The sequence below is a fragment of the Protopterus annectens genome, chromosome 1.part1 (assembly GCF_019279795.1).
Source record: "Protopterus annectens isolate FY-2018-M chromosome 1.part1, PAN1.0, whole genome shotgun sequence".
Lineage (NCBI taxonomy): Eukaryota > Metazoa > Chordata > Ceratodontiformes > Protopteridae > Protopterus > Protopterus annectens.
The window spans coordinates 565899283-565921823 of record NC_056726.1 but is presented as its reverse complement, the minus strand read 5'-3'; the positions used below and the strand labels follow the sequence as shown (position 1 = coordinate 565921823).

The 22541-nt window shown below is 42.6% G+C and overlaps 1 protein-coding gene across 1 annotated transcript in view; it reads right to left on the bottom strand.

Annotated features, from left to right (window-relative positions):
- LOC122806400 (receptor-type tyrosine-protein phosphatase mu-like) overlaps nucleotides 1-22541 on the bottom strand; it is a 1009373-nt gene that overhangs the window by 381803 nt on the left and 605029 nt on the right. The window contains exon 13 of the mRNA XM_044076787.1: nucleotides 21493-21642. Within this exon, the coding sequence (XP_043932722.1) occupies nucleotides 21493-21642 (150 nt within the window). The remainder of the gene's footprint in view (nucleotides 1-21492; nucleotides 21643-22541) is intronic.

Here is a 22541-nt window from a genome sequence, read left to right as displayed (position 1 = left end):
CTGTACAAAGATGAGATTTTTTTGACAATGGTATCATCATGAAAGGTCCAAAAGTTATCATTCCAAAATCCTTGCAGCAAAAGTATATTATTGATTCTACCAAAAGAAGGGCAGGAAGAGTATTTTGGCCTTCTATGTCATAGGATATTGAGAGAGCACTTTCATCTTCTTCTGTATGTAATAGTACTAAGCCACATCAACAGAAAAAAACATTTCAGCTAAACCAGATTCCTGAACTACCTTCGTCAACAGTAGCTAGAGACATTTTTGAGTGGAATGGTCAACATTACTTGGTGTTAGTAGACTCTTATTCCAATTGGTTCGAGATTGACCTACTTCCTAACCTAGCATCTAGTACTGTCATTACTAAGATGAAGCGTCATTTTGCAGTCCATGGTAGTCTACACAAAGTTATTTTTGACAATGGTACACAGTTTACAAGCCAGCATTTCAAGAGATTTGCTGAAGAGTGGGACTTTACTCATGTCACAAGTAGCCCTGAGTACATGCAGTAAATGGTTTGGCAGAACTTAATTAAATGTGCACAACAATTACTTGAGAAGTCAAAATGAGACAATAGTGATGTTTTCTTAAATATCTTGAATCTCAGAAACGTTCCTTGTGATAAACATCTTGATTTACCTGCACAGAGACGTCTGTCGAGACAAACCAGAATCACACTACCAGTCAGTAGTTCAGTGTCAAAATCAAAAGATCAGTGAAAGCCAACCTATTGAAAAAGTGCTTACCCAGAAGTCCTATTATAAGTCCAGCAAGCCGCTCAATCCATTACGAGAAGGGGAGATAGTGAGGATGCAGACGTCCAAAGGTTTTGATCGGATTGGTGTCATGAAAAGTGTATGCCCACAGCCAAGATTATACATTGTGGAATCACAGGGAGCAGAATTTAGGCAGAATTGGAAACATTTGATCCTGGTGTCCGAGCCTGTACTGCAGTATCATACTTGCGAGAAAGACTATATCTCAGAGTGAGTTATCCAGCATTCCAGTCCCAGAGGATGTTCCAGTAAATATCCCTGTTCCTGTGAAGAATCTCAAAACTTCTGAAGTGAGTTCACCAATGACTGTCCCTGTTGCTAAACCCAGTTCTGATTACTATATCACTATATCAGGTTGCATTTCCAGACCATGTTCCAGATACATGGCAACTTGGAAATGAACGTTGTGTTTCTTATTGTCTGTACAACTGCATGTTTCTTTTCAAATGTTATTACACTATGGGAAATTCATTAAGGAGGGAGGATGTAGATCATTGTGTGAGTACACCTTTAAGAAGCTTTCTAGGGTTTGCACATTTGTATAAATACTGAGCATGTGCAAGCCTGACTGCCATTTTGTAGTAAGCTGTTGAGATGTAAGCATGTATATTTGTGTAGTCTGTGAGTTAATTTGTTTATATTTTGTTTTGCTGTTATCTACCCTGATGTTTCTGTGTAATAAAGCATATAAATTAACTACTCCACCTGTATGTCTTTAATGAGCAACAGGTAGTTTGTGTTTTTTCTGTCCCCCCCCATAACATGCATGCACTCAGTAATACAGTGGAGAGGGCACATGTAGTCATCTGACTGAGAATGCCCCCCCACTTCCATAATGATGTTGCCTCCAAGCAATCCTACCCCCCCACACACACACACAGAGCACAAGCAGGGGTCCCTCTAATCAACACTAGGGAGATCACACTGTCCTGTGTGCCTCTGAGCTCACACAAAACCCTCCAACCCCTGGAAAATGTGATTGGGTCATGACCCTTGACTCCTCTCCCCTACCTGCCTGTGCTGGGTCTACTAACTGAACCCTAGTCACTGTGTCACAGTCGGGGCTCCATTCCCTTGTGTCAGTGAGTCAGACAACTGTCTCAACATAAAAGTTACTTTCATAGCAAACTAATAGCTTAAGGGTGCCAAAGCAAACTTTGTCATGACTTATAAAAATAATCTCTGAACAGAGATGCCGGATTTAAGAGACAAGAAGAAACTATAAGATACAAGTATAACATAGTAATGAAAATTTTAACAGAGGATGGAGAGATTAATTACTTGGTAGTAAGTTATAGCTCATCTGCCCCAAAAGTAAAAATGATGGAATCACTTCTTAGGGTCTCAAACAATATTGGAGTAAAATATTTGGTATAAAAAAGAAGAAGAAAAATGAATCTATGCAATAATTGATTATTTAAGAGAAGTAAGATTAAACAGCATTAACAAAGTAACAAAATTTTAGGTCCGCACAACTAAGAAAGAAAGAGACAGCACAAGTAACCACTGTTATTTATATATATATATATATATATATATATATATATATATATATATATATATATATATATATATATATATAAGGATCCCTATCATATGATATAAACCTATATAGGTATATATATTTATATGCCTATATATATATTTACCATATATAGATTTTGCAAATAGAACTTTAACAACAATTCAGTGCACACAGACCCCCGGATTCAGCAAACCTCTGTGCAGGACTAGCTTAGTCCTGCACGGAGGCAACCGTTTAGGAACAGGATGGCAGCGTGCCATGCATAGTAATGAAGGTGAGGTGCTTGAGCTCCTAATCCTACATGAAGCATGTATGAGTATAGGGGGCATGTCTGAGGTCAGAGCTCTCAGAATATACATGCCCCTGCAATGAAGGACTGCAGAAAGGTAGTAAACAATGAGCGAGACCACCCATAGATGTACGCATACCCCCAGCAACATCCCCCCACATGTATAAGAGCAATAGTGAATAAAAAAATAAAAAAGATAGTTATTGTTAATGAAACGGACAAAGTTCAACCGTAGGTGCACGGGGTTGCTCATCGCTTAGATATGGTTAATGTAGCTTCAATAGCAAAAAGAGGATAAAAAGCAAGATATATGCAAATGAAGCAGTACAGCAATACTGTAGTGGGCAGAGAATTTTCCCTCACTTGCAGTCAATCCCGGTTTGAGTCCCACTGCAGTACATTCCATTTCCATTTCAAATCACTGTTATGATCAATATATTTAGTTGTACAACCTAATAAATAACATGTATTTGTAAACTGGAGTAGTAAGCTGTGTAATGAATGATAACCCCATACATTTGTCAAATTCTCCACCTCCCCAAGAACCATAAGACTGTTATTGTCTAAAATATAGCAGTAGTAAGCATAAATAAACACTGGTAAGCAGGTGTAAGTCTGTTTGCATGATGGGAAGCAGTGCTTACACAAAGTAAGCAATATTGAGACTAACCATGTGTAAGCGGATGTCACCAGACTTTAGCAGTGCTTACCGTCGTGCAAACCTGCTGACAACTGCTTAAAAGTGCTTCAGTCACTCCATATCCAACGGGCTTTGTTCTGCACAGCAACAAAATAAACAGCCTCTGCAAGGCTTGAACCTAGGAACTAGCACACCATAGCCAATGTGATTTACTACTAAGCCACTGCACATATACATAACCTTGATGCATCCAACAATACCATTCAACATTACAGGAAATGTATCTATATATGTAGATGTATGTGTGTGTGTGTGTGTGTGTGTGTGTGTGTGTATATATATATATATATATATATATATATATATGTATATATATATATATATATATATATATATATATATTTATATATATATATATATATCCATAACTAAATAGATATATACCTCATCCTCTCTGTATTATGTATATATATATATATATATATATATATATATATATATATATATATACACATACATATATACATGTATATAAATATCCACATATAGATATATACATATGCATACATCTATACATCTATATGTCATTTTATATATCTTCTTCTTCTTTTTTTGGCTGCTCCTGTCAGGGGTCGCCACAGCAGATCAACTGTTTCCATTTCTTCCTATCCTCTGCATCTTGCTCTGTCACACCAACCACCTGCATGTCCTCTCTCTCCACATCCATAAACCTTGTCTTAGGCCTTCCTCTTTTCCTGTTACCTGTCAGCTTCATCCTTAGCATCTTTTTCCCAATATACTCTGCATCCCTCCTCAGCACATGTCCAAACCAACGTAATCTTGCCTCTCTGGATTTGTCTCTAAACCTTCCAACCTGGGCTCACCCTCTAATATAATTATTCCTAATCCTGTCCATCCTCGTCACACCCAGTGCAAATCCTAACATCTTCAACATCTTCAACTCTGCCACATCAAGCTCTGACTCCTGCATTTTTATCAATGCCACTGTCTCCAACCCATATAACATAGCTGGTCTCACTACCCTCTTGTAGACCTTTCCTTTCACTCTTACTGGTACTCGTCTATCACAAATCACTCCTGACACTCTTCTCCACCCACTCCATCCTGCCTGTACTCTCTTCTTCATCTCTCTTCCACACTCACCATTACTCTGAACTGTTGATCCCAAGTATTTAAACTCATCCACCTTTGCCACCTCTACTCTCTGCATTCTTACCATTCCTCTATCCTCCCTCTCATTCACACACATATATTCTGTCTTAGTCCTGCTGACCTTCATTCCTCTTCTCTCTAGAGCATATCTCATTTTATATATATATATATATATATACATATATATATATATATATACATATATATATATATATATATATATATATATATATAGATATATGTGTGTGTGTGTGTGTGTGTGTGTGTGTGTTTTGTGTGTGTGTGTGTGTGTGTGTATATATATATATATATATATATATATATATATATATATATATATATGTGTGTGTGTGTGTGTGTGTGTGTGCATATATACATAGATATGTACCTATAGATATGATACAGCACATAAGAATGACATATGTATCCACAGGCACCACCAATGGGGGTGAGGGGGCTCAATCAAGATATGTGTTACACATACCAACATCCCCCCCCCCCCCAGCCAAACAGGTGAAACATACTAACAGACAAGCAAAAAAATAAACAAACCACTGCTTCTCAAACCACAGGCAGGATACTATCAGTGGGAGAAACACTGTCGACCTGCTAAGTCTAATCTAGAAACAAAGACAGGAACGTCCCTGGTGGGACAACCCAAAAATTGATGGGTGTTTGGGTTCCTTTCCATTACCAAAGATACACATGGCAGGGCATGTATGTTCTCAGACTACAAGATTGAGAAAGCCTGAAGATCCTTGGGTCGAGATAATGTATGTGATGGGTCCCAAGAACTGGAGAGTGGGCAGTGTGAAGTGGTGAGGTTAGACTCGACTTGCACCCAGAGAAAGGATGATTGCTGTGGAGGAGGAGTTGGGGGGAGGGAACAATTGGTATAAAAGTATGGGTCGAGGTGTGCCAGTGTTGGATGGAGCAGTTCTAATCAAATCGCCTAGTGGATGTAAGCAATAGTGTAGTGGGCAGAGCATTCACCTAACGAGCAGGCATTCCTGGTACAAGTCCCACTGCAGCACAGTCTATTTTGCATGGCAAAGCACATTATAACCAATAGTTTTGTTGCAAAACCCACTAAATAACACATATGTATGAACTAGAGCACTGCAGGAAATGCACATGTGAAGTAGCAGTGTCATAACGAATAAGGCACTAGTAACCAGGTGTAAGAACAACTAAGCAGTAGTAAGCATATGTAAGCACTTGTGCGCGTGTTTGTGTGTGTTTTCACGGGGGTAAGCACTGCCTACACAGATTAAGCAATGTGGAAGCTAACTGAGTATAAGAAACTGTAACCGGAAGGTAGCAGTAGGTAGCAGTGCTTAGCTCCGTGCAAACCCGAGTACAACTGCTTTAAAGTGCCTTAATCAGTCTGTATCCAATGGCCCATGTTATTCCCAGCAGCAAAATAAACAACCTCTGCAAGGCTCAAACCCAGTACCATGCACACCATACACAAAGTGATTTACCACTAAGCCATGCCAGATATAGATAAATCTGATGCTTTCAGAAACATAACATCCTGCCCAGTCATGCAACAGTACAGAGTATGGATACCAACATCTAGATGTATGTGTGTGTGTAAATATATTAATATGTAAACATGTAACAGATACAACATATCTATATATGTATTATATATATATATATATATATATATATATATATACACACACATATATGAACATATGTACATGCAAATGCCGACATCTACACATATATGTCAACACCTACAAGTCCACATATACACAGCAAGTTACATATATGTACGCCGATATATATCTCCGTAGGTATATACGGACATAGTTATAAATATTTAAGCAAGTATATATACCCATAGAGGTATATATGGTGAGACATCTGTAGATAGCAATGGTAGAGTAACAAAAACATATATGTCCACATGCACCATTAATGGGGTTGACACACCCCAAACAATATACATGCCGTACGACATGGCATACCCCCCCACAGCCAAACACATCCACCCTGCAATACACTACCAAGTTTATTTTATGTTGTGTTTTATTTAAATAGGGACTTAAATTATTCCTCTGTTATGTTTCACATTTTTATATCTCATTCCCCCTCCCTCACCCACTAGGTGGGCCGACTAGTAAAGGCCCATCCAACCCAGCCTCTCCTCGACCCATATTTACTTAACCCACAGTTCTTCCTCCCCCACACACATGCAGCTATCATCCCTTCTCTGGTTGCCAGCCTGTAGCAACCACACCACCACACTTTGCCCACCCTCCATTCCTCCTCTCCTTGGGACACATCTTGTCCGTTGTCCCGACCCAAGTATCTTCGGTTTTTCACACGCTGTAGTCCATGCACATATGAACACAGCCATGCTTACCTTTGCAGACATGAGGTTACTGCAAAGGACAACACCTTAATTTTTGAGTCGTCCCGCATGGGCCGACTTTATTCTTGGTAATAACAATAGACTTCACGGGTGACTTTGTTCACAGCAATGGTTCTATTTTTAAGAAGTCAGTCAGGTTCAGGAGACAAGCTCGGCCCTTCATGAGCCCAACCTTGGTGGGGTCCAGTGTTTGCTGGTTGCCATTGCCATAGTTTATAAGTTCCATGATAATGCATTCCATATCCTTGCAGATCAGGCTTTTCAGACTGATGGGATGGTAGTTCCAGGGATCCAAGGTGAATCTCTCCTTATGGAGTGTGATAACTGTAGCTGTGCGCCACTCAGTGGGATCGAAGGCTGAGGTGGGGCTATGATTAAACATGACACAGGTGAGGTGCAGGTGTATTTTGTAGTTCATGTAGTACACAGCCCGTGATGTCATCTGGTCCAATGGATGCTGTATTCCTAGCTGTGGAGAGTGAAGTTTCCACCTGTGTGGCTGTGATTACTGGAATTGGCAATCATTTGGTAGTGAGATAGCCCCCTTATGGGGTGAGAGGAGGGTGAATGTGGCACTAAGGCGATCTGCCCAGATATTGGCAAACTCCTTGGAATCAAGTATATTTAATGTAATTCTGTAGTAGCTCAGAGCAGGTCTGGGCATTGCTGTTTAGATTTTGGACATAACTATAGAATGCCTTGTGGTTGTTTTTGGAATCTTTGGCAATTATATGTACATAACAAGCTTTGGGGGATCCTGCGGGATCTCAGCTTCTTACTGAGGCTGGTAAGGCAGCTGTTTGCATTTTGGGATTATCCTCTTTTCTTCAGCAGTTTCTTCCTTCTGTTGTATAGTTTGTTTATGGCAGTGGAGCACCAGATTGGCTTCCATGTTTGGTGGACAGTGTCTTGGTTCTGTTTGGGATGGCACAATTCATGCTTGAGTGGATGTGCTCATACTGTGCCTTGGTGAAGGATTCACCAGTTGCACTGTCAGCTCCTGTCGCCATGGGTGTCATGAAGTTTGTCATGTCTGACTTGAGTAGCATGACGTTGGCTTTGGAGAGGGTTCTTATCGAGGTTTCCTGAGTGGCATGTGGGGGTGGGATGTGGATGTCAACGGTGATCACCTTATGGTCAGACCTGACCAATGAGGGGGTGACCACTGGTGTGGAGTATCTGTCTCCCATGTTGGTAATGACCAGGTCTAGGATATTTGAGTCCCTGGTTGGACAATGGATCAGTTGATCCAGGGGGTTGGAATGTATGAATTCCAGGAACCGCTGGTAAAAGATGTCGGTACCCCAGTAATTTTCCCAGTTAATGGCAGGGTAGTTGAACTCGCACAGTAGTATGGTGTGTGGTTGTACCTTAATATTGTCCAGTATGTTTATAAAGATGTAATGAGAATCCCAGGGCATGGTGGGGGATCTGTAGCAAGCTACTATTTAGAGTGCAGCCTTACCTAGTGTTAGTTGCACCTGGAGATTCTCAGATGCATTATGTTGGGAACTAGGCTGGAGGTGTGAATAACCATGGTGAATATGGGCACTCCTCCACTTGTAGTGTTGTGGCCTTAGTTTGGTGCCTGAAATGTGTGATAAGAGTTGTAGCCTGGTATTACAGGTGTGCTGTCTGGAGCGTTCAACCAGGTCCCATTGACTGCACTGATAGCCATGTTCCCCATTTGTAGGTGTGCCTCAAGATAGTGCCTTTTTTTAGGTTTAGATGTCTAGCATTGAGTAGCAGTACCTTCCATTTGCATGCTTGTCCCTGTTACAGTGGTGGTTTTGTCCTGGGGGTGCTAAGAGCTGTAGCCAGTAACCTGAATCCAAGGGGCAATAGGTGCAGACCATTTCTGACAAAGCATCATGGTTTGTCAATCACGTCGTCCCAGGCAGACAGATACTGGTTCCCCTTTGAATGACCTCAGAAGCTTAGCCACTTGTTGAAGTCATTGCTGTGTATATGTATATATGTCACTGTTTATATGTATATATATATATATATATATATATATATATATATATATATATATATATATATATATATATACATATATATCTCCATATATGAATGTGAATTTAAATTATGTTTCTCGTATGTTTTACTTGTTCTATATTTCATTCCCCTCTCCCCCATCCACTAGGTGGCCCGACCTGTACAGGCCCATCCAACCCAGCCCATCCTCGACCCATACATTCATTACCCACAGTCCCCCCCCCACTGCACACACGCAGCCACCATTCCTTCCCTGGTTACCGGCCCATAGCTACCACACTACCACACTTTTCCCACCCCTCCCGCACCTCCTCCCCTCAGGACTCATCCTGTACGTTGTCCGGACCCAAGTATCCTAGGTCTGCCACATGCTGTAGTCCATGCACATATGAACAGAGCCATGCATACCATTGCAAACCTGGTTTTAGCGGAAAGTAGATCCCCCAAATTTTGGGTTGTCCAGCATGGGACAAATGTCTCCCTGGTAATAACTATAGACTTCACATGGCACATAGAGTTGCCTGGTATGCACAGGAAACCTAATAGGAACATCTAATTCAGGTATATGGGAAATACATGACCCTGGTATACACACGATACTACAGGTTCCCCTTCTGATAATTAAATTATTGTCTATTGAAGATGCACTGCTTTACAGTGCCTTAATTAGTCTGTATCCAGTGGCCTGTGTTCTGCCCAGCAACAAAATAAACAGCCTCTGCAAGGCTTGAACCCAAGACCATGCATACCATACACAAAGAGATTTACCACTAAGCCATGCCAGATATACACAAATCAGATGTTGTCAGTAACATAACTTCCAGCCCAGTCATGCAACAGTACAGAGAATGTATACCAACATCTAGATGTATGTGTGTGTGCAATTATATCCATATCTAAACAGATACTATATAGCTATATGTATATGTATATGTGTATGTATATATTTATATATATATATATATATATATATATATATATATATATATATAGTCTAAAATATATACATAGATATAGATATATATGAACATATATACATGCCGACATCTACACATATATATGACAACACCTATATATTCACGGATCTAGGACTTTTGACTGAAAGATCAAAAGTCTGTATCCATTATCACCGAACATACTTTACCAAAAGCGCTTTCACCGAAAAAGCGCTTACGGTGAAGTATGTTAAAAAAAAAACAACAACATTAAACCTACTTCTATGCAGGGGGGAAAGCCCCCCTGCACCCCCCACACACCCCTACTTTAATATTCTCACTCCGAGGTCACACTACTGTGGGGAAAAGGGAATTTTCCCTTATCCTCACAATGGTATGACCGGCACAATGAGCATACTTATCCGAAAGTGCTGCTTCGGTGAACAACACTTTCGGTTAAGTATGCTCGGTGATTTCTGCTATGGTGGAAAGTGCATTTTGGGATCTGTATGGATCCCATGTCCACATATATACAGCAGGTTACATATATGTATGCAGATATATATCGCCATAGGTATATACGGCCATAGTTAGAAATATGTAAGCAAATATATATACCGATATAGGCATATACCGGCATACATCTGTAGATAGCAATGGTAGAGTAATAGAAATACATATGTCCACATGCACCGTTAATGGAGCTGTGAGGTCCCAAACAATATATGTCTTGTATTAATAGGCATACCCCCCAGCCAAGCACGTCTGTCCTACAATATACTACCAAGTGTTGCAGATCCCATAACCAGGACCTGACATGACATGGTCACAGGATGTTAACAATACTACATACCACCTGTATGATGTCAGGCCGGTATTGGTAGCATAACATGCAGTACAGTCTGGCTCCCATGGGAAATGTAAAATGTGGAAGCTATCAACACCCCCAGGATACATGTACACAGACACATATATGCAAATACAGATATATATATATATATATATATATATATATATATATATACACACACACACATACACACACATGTGACTACACATTCACACTCAGATATATGTACAGTAAGATACATATGTAGGAGGTGCACAAATTATGGAACAGCTACTATGCCTACAGTTCACACCTGAACAACAGGACACTGTATGGGAAACCCATCTAAATTACAGTCATTGCCTGCAACATATACCCACAGAGAGGTCATAAGAAATAACACCACACACAGGTTTGCAAGAATGGAAAAACCCTTATTTAAATACTATTACAGTTCTATATACTGTTGCTACTGTAATTGGGAATTGTCTTCACAGATATGGAATGTGTGTGTGGGGGGGGGTCACGTCTGCTTTCCACATGTGTGCCATTGGATACAGACAGACATCCTAAGGGCATCATAGTAAAGTACCTCTGCTTGCACGTACAATCCCTGTTGACTGCAGCAGAGATATTGGCCAATATGTGTGGACATTCTGACACACTCTGTGCAGTCCAGAGGTATAAACAGAACCCATAGTGCAAAACATGTGTACCATGCTTACAACATGGATGTTAACAGCCATGTAGATGGGTATAACACATAACAACTGGTATACATATGCCACCATAAGCTATGCATTCAGACACACCTGTCTTGCCTGACACGTAATACCCACTGGTACAGGGGTGCCATGGCCACATACTTCCCACTAGATATTGACATACATCTGCACAGCATCCCACTGCTCTGCCTGACATACATGACTGTTAAGGGAGGCCTGGAAGCAGTACATCATGAAAGTATATGCACATGACATTTCACAGGGTAAGTACACTAAGCTGCTAGGCATGTAACAATGCACTGTGCAGGCTACAGGCAGACTGGCTCAACACTGGTCTACATCTCCTAGGGGGGAATGCACGTGTACCTGCATATATAGCAGGCTGTGCAGGTATGTCACAGCACAGGGTAAGATACACCTGTGTGAAGGTGCATAACCACAACCAATGAGAACAGAGCCACAGCCACATATGGCAAGCTAGCATACTATTACAGTATATGGGCTATCTCTTCAATACCAACCTCATATGTGCCACTCACACACTATCCGTACATATACTGGGCCACTACACAGTTTGTTTTGATGGCTGACTGTGGTATGGGACATGTGTGTGTATGACCCTACAAGCATGTAAGCCAATACAGTAACATACAGTGGAGCAGCATGTAACATCAGATAGGACTGGACCTAGGACGATGACAACTACCACAATCTGTACACACGCCAAGGTACATATTAACAATACACACACTGTTGACATTCCCCATAGGTACACAGACCTCAGTACTGTACAAACAACCATAGTATGTCCGGGTTATGTCATCAGCTATAACCCCCACTGTACAAAACATGTGTAGCAGTCTGATATCTCACTAGTTTGTTATCAGATATGATGACACTAATTATGGTGTACAGCCCATATGCACCTCTGCATGCACTACATATGTGCAAAGGTTGACAGAGTTGGGGCTGGAAGCACATACACAGGCCAATATTGACATCATGCTATGATAACCTCATACATTTACTGTTGTAACAGAGTTTTTTGCAACATATGTCCTATGAGGGATATGAAGTCAGTAGCTGTCACAACTTTCATCATCTACAGACTGCAAACCTCACACTACTATCTGCAGTCCACAGATAGATGCTCCATGGGTAACATATGACACCAAAGGCACAACACACTGCCCAGTCTGCAGATGGGGATTCCTCATAAACATAGAACTGACATGGCAGGTATTGAGACATGTAGGACAGCTATATCCACACACACACACACTGTTAACCCAACATTACTCCAAATGCAGTATAGCAACACTTACAGTCTGTAGTCAGGTCAGGCACACCCCCCTCCTGTGTGTTGGCCTGTTTCCACAGTGTATGTTATTAGAGGTAAATCCCCAATCCATCTGAGATGCTGTTTGCCAAACAGATCTATTTCCTGCTCACAGTGAATGAAAAGGGCCAACACCAACATGATGTTCCTAGATATTGGAGTGTGTTTCCATGCAAATGGCTATGGGAATGTTACCACAGCTGTTCCACATGCAGTTGGCTAGGGAAGGGCTGCAATTCGTGCAGAGGCCATCAGCTGATCATGAGCATCACTTAAAATACACATGCTGCTGCCTAAGCAAAGCAGGTGTAGGTCTCCACATCCACCAGAGAGGGAGTGGGAGAGGCAGACAGAGGCTAAGACAAGTCAGGGAGGGGTGGGAGAGTAAAGCCTAGGCATGTTTGTGTCACACACCTACCAACACAGGGTATCAAACCCATGACGACTATGTAGTGCTATCACAGGTCTGTGCAGTTATTGGATGTGCCACATGGGTTACCTGTTATGGAGCCCTCAGAACATACATGTGTTGGTGAGTGACATCTGCAACAGGGATATGGTAGCTGTACGGTAGGTGATATACACATGCCTGTCCGCATGAACAGGTGCCACCGTCAACACGGCCACACTCTCACAGGGACGCATACACATTGACACACTTGGCAGGGCTAGGATTACAACCCATCAGTAGTGGGATTGCCACAACATATCACTGTGCAGGTATCACATGCACCACATGGGTCATATGGAGGTTGTATGGGTGAAGGGTATGGGGGGAGGTGTCTGACATCAAACAGCATGAGTCAGTATGCCACTGGGGGTTGTAGTGAGTGTGGATGTGATCTTACACATAATACAACACACGCACAAACACACAGGGAGCCAGTACTGACATGCATGGGTGCATTTTTGCACGGGTATGTGGTGGTTGACTGTGGCAGATGGCTATACAAGGCCAGGTGATGGGTATACCTTGGCAACAGGCCACATGACAATGGTCTGCATTGTGGCTCATGCCTGTGGTTTCTGCATGTGCCCACACAGGTGGGTATTGTATCCACCAGCCAGTCACCTGGGTGGCTATTGTGTGTGGCCAATGCTGTGCATCGCCTGCCATGTATGTGTTCCCTAGTTCATGACATGGATGGTACCTGGGATGTGCACACCTCCCATATGCATGTACAGTGACATGTGGAATTGTACCTGGGGTGTCAGGCCCATGTTGTGCACACAGATTATCTTCAGATTTGCCTCTCATGGCCACCTGTGGCAGGAACTGGTAATGGACAGCAGGTTAACCCTGCACCTACATTGATAGCATGCTGCCCACATTCCCTGGCATCCGTGGCATCTGTCCATACAGGGCATGTTGTCAGGCATTGTATGTCCTTTGTGGGTCACATGTGATGGCACCACAGGTGTTGCAGGTGTCCAGTGGGGAACATGGGGAATGTGTACTGTCTGAATATATGTGCCTATTGAACAGATGGACAGGGTGGCATGCTCTCTGTGGGCCAGTGCAATCACTCCATAGTTACTATTAGTCACCAATATGCAGTGTACTACACACATATTGGCTGTTGCCTCGGCATGTGTGTGTGTGTGTGTGTGTGTGTGTGTGTGTGTGTGTGTGTGTGTGTGTGTGTGTGTCTGTGTGAGACATGGGGTGATAGTGTGCTCTTGGTAATACTGGGGTTGGTACCTGTGATTGCGTGGCCGTGATATCATGTGTATGGGATTGCACCCTAGCATCTTGGCTATTTCACATATGGTATCTCTGTACAGTGGGCATTGTGATATAGGGCCTACATTAAAGACATTTGCAAAACCTGCCCCACATTAGGCCCAGGTGTCACAGACTCACACACACAATCTCTGGGAGTTGAACCCATATCTACCTAGTTTAGTACACTACAGCACTATGCAGTTATATTACGCACCACAGAGATTACTGGAGTACTCCTTCCCTGAAAGTGTATTCCACATTGGATGACATCAGCAGGACTGCCAACATAGGCTATTGGATATGTACTGAGTGTGACTAGCCTAAAATGCATTGCTCCCTACACAGACAGTGGGACACACACAAAATATACACAACCAACATGCGTGGGTATAGAAGCCCTAACAGAGATCTGTATCACACTACAGCAGTATGCAGTTACAGTGCGCGCTGTGGAGATTACTGGACTACAGCATCCCAGAGAGGTGTATTTCAAGGTGGATGACATCAACAGCCTTACCAAAGTAGAGCATTTCAATTGTAGTGAGTGTGACCACCCTAAAAAGCATTGCACTCTACACAGACAGGATCAGACAGACACACACACACCTGCCATGTCTGGGAGTAGAAGAGCTTCCTACCTAATTTATCACACTACAGCAGTACACAGTTATGGGACATGCTACGGAGATTACTGGGCTACATCCTTCCAAGAGTAATATGTCTAGGTGGATGACATCAGAATCTTTGACAAAGTAGAAAATACAAACTGTATGGAGTGTGACTACCCTAAAAGCATTGCTCTCTACACAGACAGGGTCAGACAGATACACACACAAACTTGCCATGTCTGGGAGTATAACACTACAGCAGTACGCAGTTATAGAACGTGCTATGGAGGTTACTAGGCTATATCTTTCCCAGAGGTGTATTTCTTGGTGAATGACATCAGCAGCTTTGTCAAAGTAGTGCATTTAAATTGTAGGGGGTGTGACTAGCTTAAAAAGCATTGCTCTCTACACAGACAGCCAGACACACACACTTGCCCTGTCTGGGAATTGAACTCCTACATCACTACATTATTACACTACAGCAGTACATAGTTATGGGATGTGCCATGGGGATTTCTAGGATACATCCTTCCTACGGGTGTATTTCTTGGTGGATGACATCATCAGCTTTGCCAAAGTAGTGCATTTAAATTGTAGGTGGTGTGACTACCCTAAAAAGCATTTCTCTCTACACAGACAAACACACACACACGCACACACACACTCACACACAGTTGCCATGTCTGGGAATTGAACTCCTACCTAACTACTTTATCATACTACAGCAGTGTACAGTTATGGGATGTGCCATGGAGATTACTGGAATACCTTTCCAGGGATGTCTTTCTAGGTGGATGACATCAGCAGCCTTACCAAAGTAGAGCATTGCAATTGTAGGGAGTGTGACCACCCTAAAAAGCATTGCTCTCTACTCAGACAGATACACACTCACACACACAGTTGCCAAGGCTGGCATTAGAACTCCTACCTAACTAGTTTATCACACTACAGCAGTGCACAGTTATGGGATGCACCACAGAGATTACTAGGATATGACTCACCTAAGGTCTATTTCACAGTAGATGACCTCAGCAGGCTTGTCATAGTGGGGCTATAGGGAGGGCAGTGTGTGTGCATGGGCCATAACCCATTCATCTTGAGGTTGACACGCCACGTGCGGGCACAACCTGGGTCATATTCCACAGGTCCGTGTATACAGCTGCTAGATGACTACTTCCTTGAACAGTCATGTTGCACAGCTGGCACATGCACCACATTCTTTGTAATGCTGACAGATACTGGTGGCTAGTATCTGCAGTCTGTGACATCACACCCTCATGTGGTTGTGGGCCTTTGGCTGTGTGCTGGGTGGGACAGCCCTGGATGGCTTTTTGTTATAGTCACCCTCTTCCACACATTTATGTATGTCTACCCTTGGCATATTATAGTGTGTTGTCCTCACATATGTGCCTGTGATCCTATCCACTGTGTGTGCAAAGCATGTGTGGTGCATACTGAGGAGTGTCTGCACTAATATCTGCGGCTTCCAGATATGTCTGGTCCACTGGTGTTTGCAGACATGGCCTTCATGTGTTTAAGTGTGTGGACATGCTCAGTAAGGCCGTCTGTATTGCATGTGTGGATCGGGTCCAGGTAGTTTGTACTGCATTGCTGAACTTTGTGTTGTACACCGACAGATTGCATGCTGTTTCTGCAGGGACTCCGTTGATCATTTAACATGGTGTATTACTACATTTCTGCATAGGATGGGGAGGGCACACCTGACTATTTCTATGTTTCTACACAGGATTGGAGGGGGGCACACCTGACTGTTACTATATTTCTATGTAGGATGGGGGGGCACACCTGACTATTTCTATGTTTCTACACAGGATTGGGGGGTCACACCTGACTATTACTATATTTCTACGTAGGATGGGGGGGCATACCTGACTATTTCTGCATTTCCACACAGGATTGGGGGGGCAGACTTGACTGTTACTATATTTCTATGTAGGATGGGGGGACACACCTGACTATTTCTATGTTTCTACACAGGATTGGGGGGGGGCACACCTGACTATTATTATATTTCTACGTAGGATGGGGGGCATACCTGACTATTTCTGCATTTCTACACAGGATTGGGGGGGCAGACTTGACTGTTACTATATTTCTATGTAGGATGGGGGGGCATGCCTGACACTTGTACACATTTGGTAGGACTGTAGTGGTATGTTGGGTACTCCATTTCAGTCTGTAGTCTTACCTATCATGCTGGCTAGAGACATACCAGTGTACTACAGATCTTAGCTTTTACTTACCTACATATTCATTACTGACTTCCTAGCCTTCAGAACTAACATCCCACTGTCTGATCTGCTGTAGTCTGTCTGTGTAGGCCTGGGGGGGAGGTTAACCATAGGCCTCATTCAGAGGCCATAGCACAGCCTTTGTTTGTGTTTGTCTACACCTGTCCTGCTGGCTGTGACTGGTGTTGGGTATGTGACCCCCCCCCGACTGGCATGTGTGAGTCACTTACCTTGTGGGTATCCCAGTATAGAGGGTGGTGCTCCAGAGCTGCCTATGTCAGATGCATATATTACGCTCCCTACACATGGTTAGACACAGGTAGTGTAATGTTTAGCATCCCTTTTACTGTATGTGAGAGTTGGAGAGAGGTGTTATTCCCTGGGTCCCTCCCATGTCAGTGTATGTGCTATGTGTTGCCTCTTTGCCAAGGCCAGGGCATACTGGGCACGCCTCCTTCTGCCTACTGGGGCAGTCTCAGGTTGTTCCTCCTCTGAGTCACTCTGTGCCTGTGCAGGTCTTGGCATTGGTGGGGGGGGGGGCTGTATGGCCCTGCCCCATGCTGTTCCTGCTGCAACTATTTCCACAGGATCATATTGTGTAGCATGGCACATACAGGGACAATTTGGGTACATGTATCTGGTGAGTACTGCAAGGCTCCACCAGATGTTTCCAGGCACCAGAACCATGACTTGAGCATCCCAAACACATGCTCTGTTATGATTCTTGTTTGTGATTGTGCCTCATTATGGAGTTCTTGTTCGGGTGTGTGTGCATTTCTGATGGGTGTCATCAGCCATGGCTCCAGTGCGTATCCAGCATCCCCCACTAGGTGACCGTGTGGGATGTCCCCACTGGCAAATCTCTGGTACAGCTGCGTCAGATGCCAGATATGGAAATTGTGATAGCTTCCAGGGCAGCCAGCACACACATTCATTATTATGCCCTGGGCATCGCACACAATAGTTGATGGAAGGGAAGCCCTTGCAGTTGATGTAGACCCTACCCCGCTCACCAGGTGGTGCTTTGATGCATATGTGCGTGCAGTCTGTTGCACCCAGTACCTCAGGATAATCCGCTATTTGGTAGAAGAGACGCATATTGCTGGCCAATGCCTCACAGGTGTTGGGGAAATATACATTCTCACAAATATGTGCTGAAATGGCATCCAGGAACTGGTGGAGTACCCTGGATGCTGATACCTGTTAAATCCCCATCATATCCCCAGTTGGCCTTTGGAAGGTACCTGTCGCTAGTATTCTTAGGCCTACACATACCTTGGTATCCACTGGGATTGGTTCCCCTCTGTTAGTTCTGTGCATCAAGCATGGCCGGCACAGCTCAACAATTTGCTGTAGGAGGTCCCTGTCCACCCTATAGTGCTCCACTATCTCCAGATCATGTAACCCCTGGTAGGTTACCCTGGGTCTGTACACCCTTCTCCATCTCCTCACTGTGGGTTGGTCGACAGCATTCACATCCTCACCACCCTCAGCCTCTTCCACAAGTTGTTGTATGATAGCTATAGCAGCCCCTATCATTTTGCTGTTGTGAGTGTTAAAAGTTTCCAGCTTGTTTACACTGGTGGTGTAGAGTGTGAGAAAAAACAGAGGGGAAGGGGTTTCCATAGTTTATAGCAGTGTTCTGGGCTGGGCTGGTCTGCTACCTGTGTAATTGGCTGATTCTGATTCTGATACATTTCACTTGCCAGCTAAGCTAGTTCTCCTTGATTACCTTCCTACTGCTGTTTTCCCTTCCCATTGGCTTCCTGTTTAAGCCCGTGTGCGCACCGCTCAAACAGAGTGCTCATATGGGCACACTGCTGCTATTTCCTGGTTTAACTTCTTTTTTCTTCCTGTAAAACTCAGTGCATGGCGCGCACACCCACTTAGGCTTTGTAAAGAGTACTGGGCAGGTTTAGACACACCCCCTAGCTTAGTTGTGCTAAGCTAGGAGCTAACCCATGCCACAGGGCTCCAATCTGCTTACAGTATGCCTGACACACACCCTGATGATGTCACCTAACTCCTAGGCTTGCACCAAGCTTTTCCTACTCATACACTGTTATGACCTGACTCACATGCTGGGGAAAACTGGGATTCACTATCCTTCCCCTCATTTGCATAGGATTGCCTGCTAATGCATAGTTACATGTCTCATACTGAGCCTCCCCCCTTAGCAACCACTACTCATTGGCCATGTTGTCATCTGCCTGCCATTGACTTGCATGGCAGAATACTGATTTTAGTTAGACTGCTTATTTTAGGTTCATTTTGTTATTCCCCCCGATCCCATTTGTGTGCCGCTGCCCTGTGCTTAAACAGCCACGATCGCCTAAAAAATAGATTTTTGTATTTTTTTATGTTTGCAATGCCACTGGCCTTATACTTGGCCATTGGCATGCTTACTACATGATATGCAGCCTTTATTTGGAGCTGTCATAGCTCCATTTTTGATTTTGTAGAAATATACTCGGTTACTAACTGAGTACATTACTGCAGCTAGCACTAGTCTTGCACGGATGGTTGCAAGCTTCCTGGATTGCAATATCACCTCATTTGCATAGATTTCTCCTGCAAATGGGGTGATTTGCATACAAGGGCTTCGTCCGAGCAGGATTAGTGCAGGAGCTTTGTGCACGCCCCTGCAGGCTGTTCCTGGATCGCACGGCAGACATATTGCCTGCTTGAGCTCCTGTACTGATCTTGCACTCCATGCAAGCATTTGAGAATCCAGGGGAGAGTATCCTCAGCAGTACTACTGATACAAATAACATAAACTGTATAACCAATGAACTATATACGATACATTGTATATGTATATAAAGACTGTCGATCCATAAAAATAAAGTTGGAGATAATTCTAAGCAGATACATAGCCTACTGCATGAACAAGTGTATACAAACAACGTGCAAGATACTCTAATTATGCACACAATATCATCACTGTTTTCTCTTAAGTAGTGCTTTCTCACTTTGGCTCCTCATTGTCTTACGCAGGGAGATGCTGCCTACATGCTCATGTCTCCTCTTTGATATGACTAGAACAGCTTGACCACCACCCACATTCCCCATTCGTGCTTAATATCACAGCACACATGGAAGCCTTTTTGCTAATATCCACAGATGGATCTTGAAGTACACATTTAGAAGGGATATGGGTCTATGTTTACCAAGGTTCATGGGGTTCTTGTTTGGTGTAGGTAAAACCATTATAATGAACAATTCTGAATGATTGACCCCCTTTCCTATATGAAAGGAGGAAAATAAGGGGTAAGGGGTTCCACCACTTGTGATTTTAGAGTTTTGTACTTTTCTGTATTCCGTCCATCATGGTCTTGTATCGTCTCAGAGGGCAAGAGCTAAATGGCTTCCTTACCTCTTGCTCCCTGAAGGGAGTTGCTAAAACCTGCTGTTGTTGGACCATAAGTTGTGGCAGCCCTCTGTGCTGTAAAAAATGTTTTAACCTCCCCCTCACTGTCTGTGTCTGGCATTCTTATCAGTGTACAAACTCTGAAAGATGCCCTTGAGCATGGCATTTATTCCCTTTTATCTGTAATAATCTGCTTCTACTTAGGAAATTAAAGCCCCTACATATGGCTTGCTTAAAGATGTCTCTCTATTCCGTACTTTTGTTTTTGTTACCATCACCCTTTTTTCCATGGCATGTTCCTCCTTTCCATGGGCTTGCATGCCTGCTGCCCCTTCCATTTTCGTTTCTAATAGTACTCCTTAGAATCTGTTACATTTGCTTTCATCCTAAATATAACTACCATTTTATCTCGTTCTTCAACTGCGCTTTCTTTATGATTTCCCTTTTGTTTCAACTTGTCATTATTGCACATATTTTTATCTTTTCCACTTTCCCGTGGATATCCTCTCATGTTCTTCATCGCGTGCCATTCCTAACTTAGTCACGTACAACTCCTTTTCTTATCCTTCCTCCACAACTCATATAAACAGAAAAACAGCACCATAACACAATCACTTTTTTAAAAGGATGAATCAGTGCAGATAATTTTGGTCTGAAATGCCTGTATGTGCTGTTTAAGGGAAAATTAAGCAAAATGATGACTGAAGTGTTTCAATTTTATAAAAAAAAAAGTTATGATGTATGATTTCATACCATTTTGATTGGAAATGAGAGTTGTCAGACATAACACGCTCATCTTTCATAAAATGATAGTATACTCACTTGAATAATAATAATTCACTTTTATGGCACTGAAATATGTTGTATACTTATTTATGCTCTAATATGTTTGTTGATGTTATTCTCTTACTTTACCTGAAATTCCTTTTTGTAGCCAATACTGTTAGCTTCATCAGTATCTTTTTCCATGAATTCCATGTGGCTCTGAATAAACTGCACTGGAACATAGGTGTCACCACATATTAGCCCCTCCAGTAACACATCATAAATGAAGGCATATTGCTCCTGGAAAAACACAATAGATGGGTAAAGACAGAAAGTGCATGCAGCAGATGTAAAATTAGACTGGAATCTTAGGTGCTTTATTTCAAACATCATGTCTAGCACTTCAGCTAAATAGCTCCTTTATGAAACGTTCTGCATGTTCACCTATTCTAAGCAGTTCACTGATTTTATTTCCTTCATACAAGAAGAAATAAGCTACAAACATTGGTTCTTGTATTGAATATTTAGTGTATGCTGTGATCAGAAGAAGAGTTAATGTTAGATAAACTGTATAATGAAGGTTCACTCTGCCCATTTTGGTAAAGTGAACGAAAACGCTTACAATATAATAAATCCCTTTGGTGTGATTTATTGTGGAATTTCCTTATTCACCATCTTGCATTTTGGTTTTCGCCATTTTGGTAAATGACAAATATCCTGTCACTACAGAGTTTACCATGTCATGGTGAGTTTGCTTTAATGTAACCCAAACCATTATATTATCTTACACTGGTTTATTCACTATCCTTCCCCTCATTTGCATAGGATTGCCTGCTAATGCATAGTTACATGTCTCACACTGAGCCTCCCCCCTTAGCAACCACTACTCATTGGCCATGTTGTCATCTGCCTGCCATTGACTTGCATGGCAGAATACTGATTTTAGTTAGACTGCTTATTTTAGGTTCATTTTGTTATTCCCCCCGATCCCATTTAACTTTAAAATGTATAACATTCTTAGAGGAGAATAAGTGGTCCCCAGGGAAGCTCAGCTAGCACTTTGTGGACCTGTGTATGTTTGCCCTTAGTTCCAAGCTATGTAGGGGCTGGGCACATTCATGTCCTTACAATGGGTAGTCCAGCTTATACTTTACAATAGTCACTTCCTCACTTCTTAAAGTATGTTTTACACATTCCAG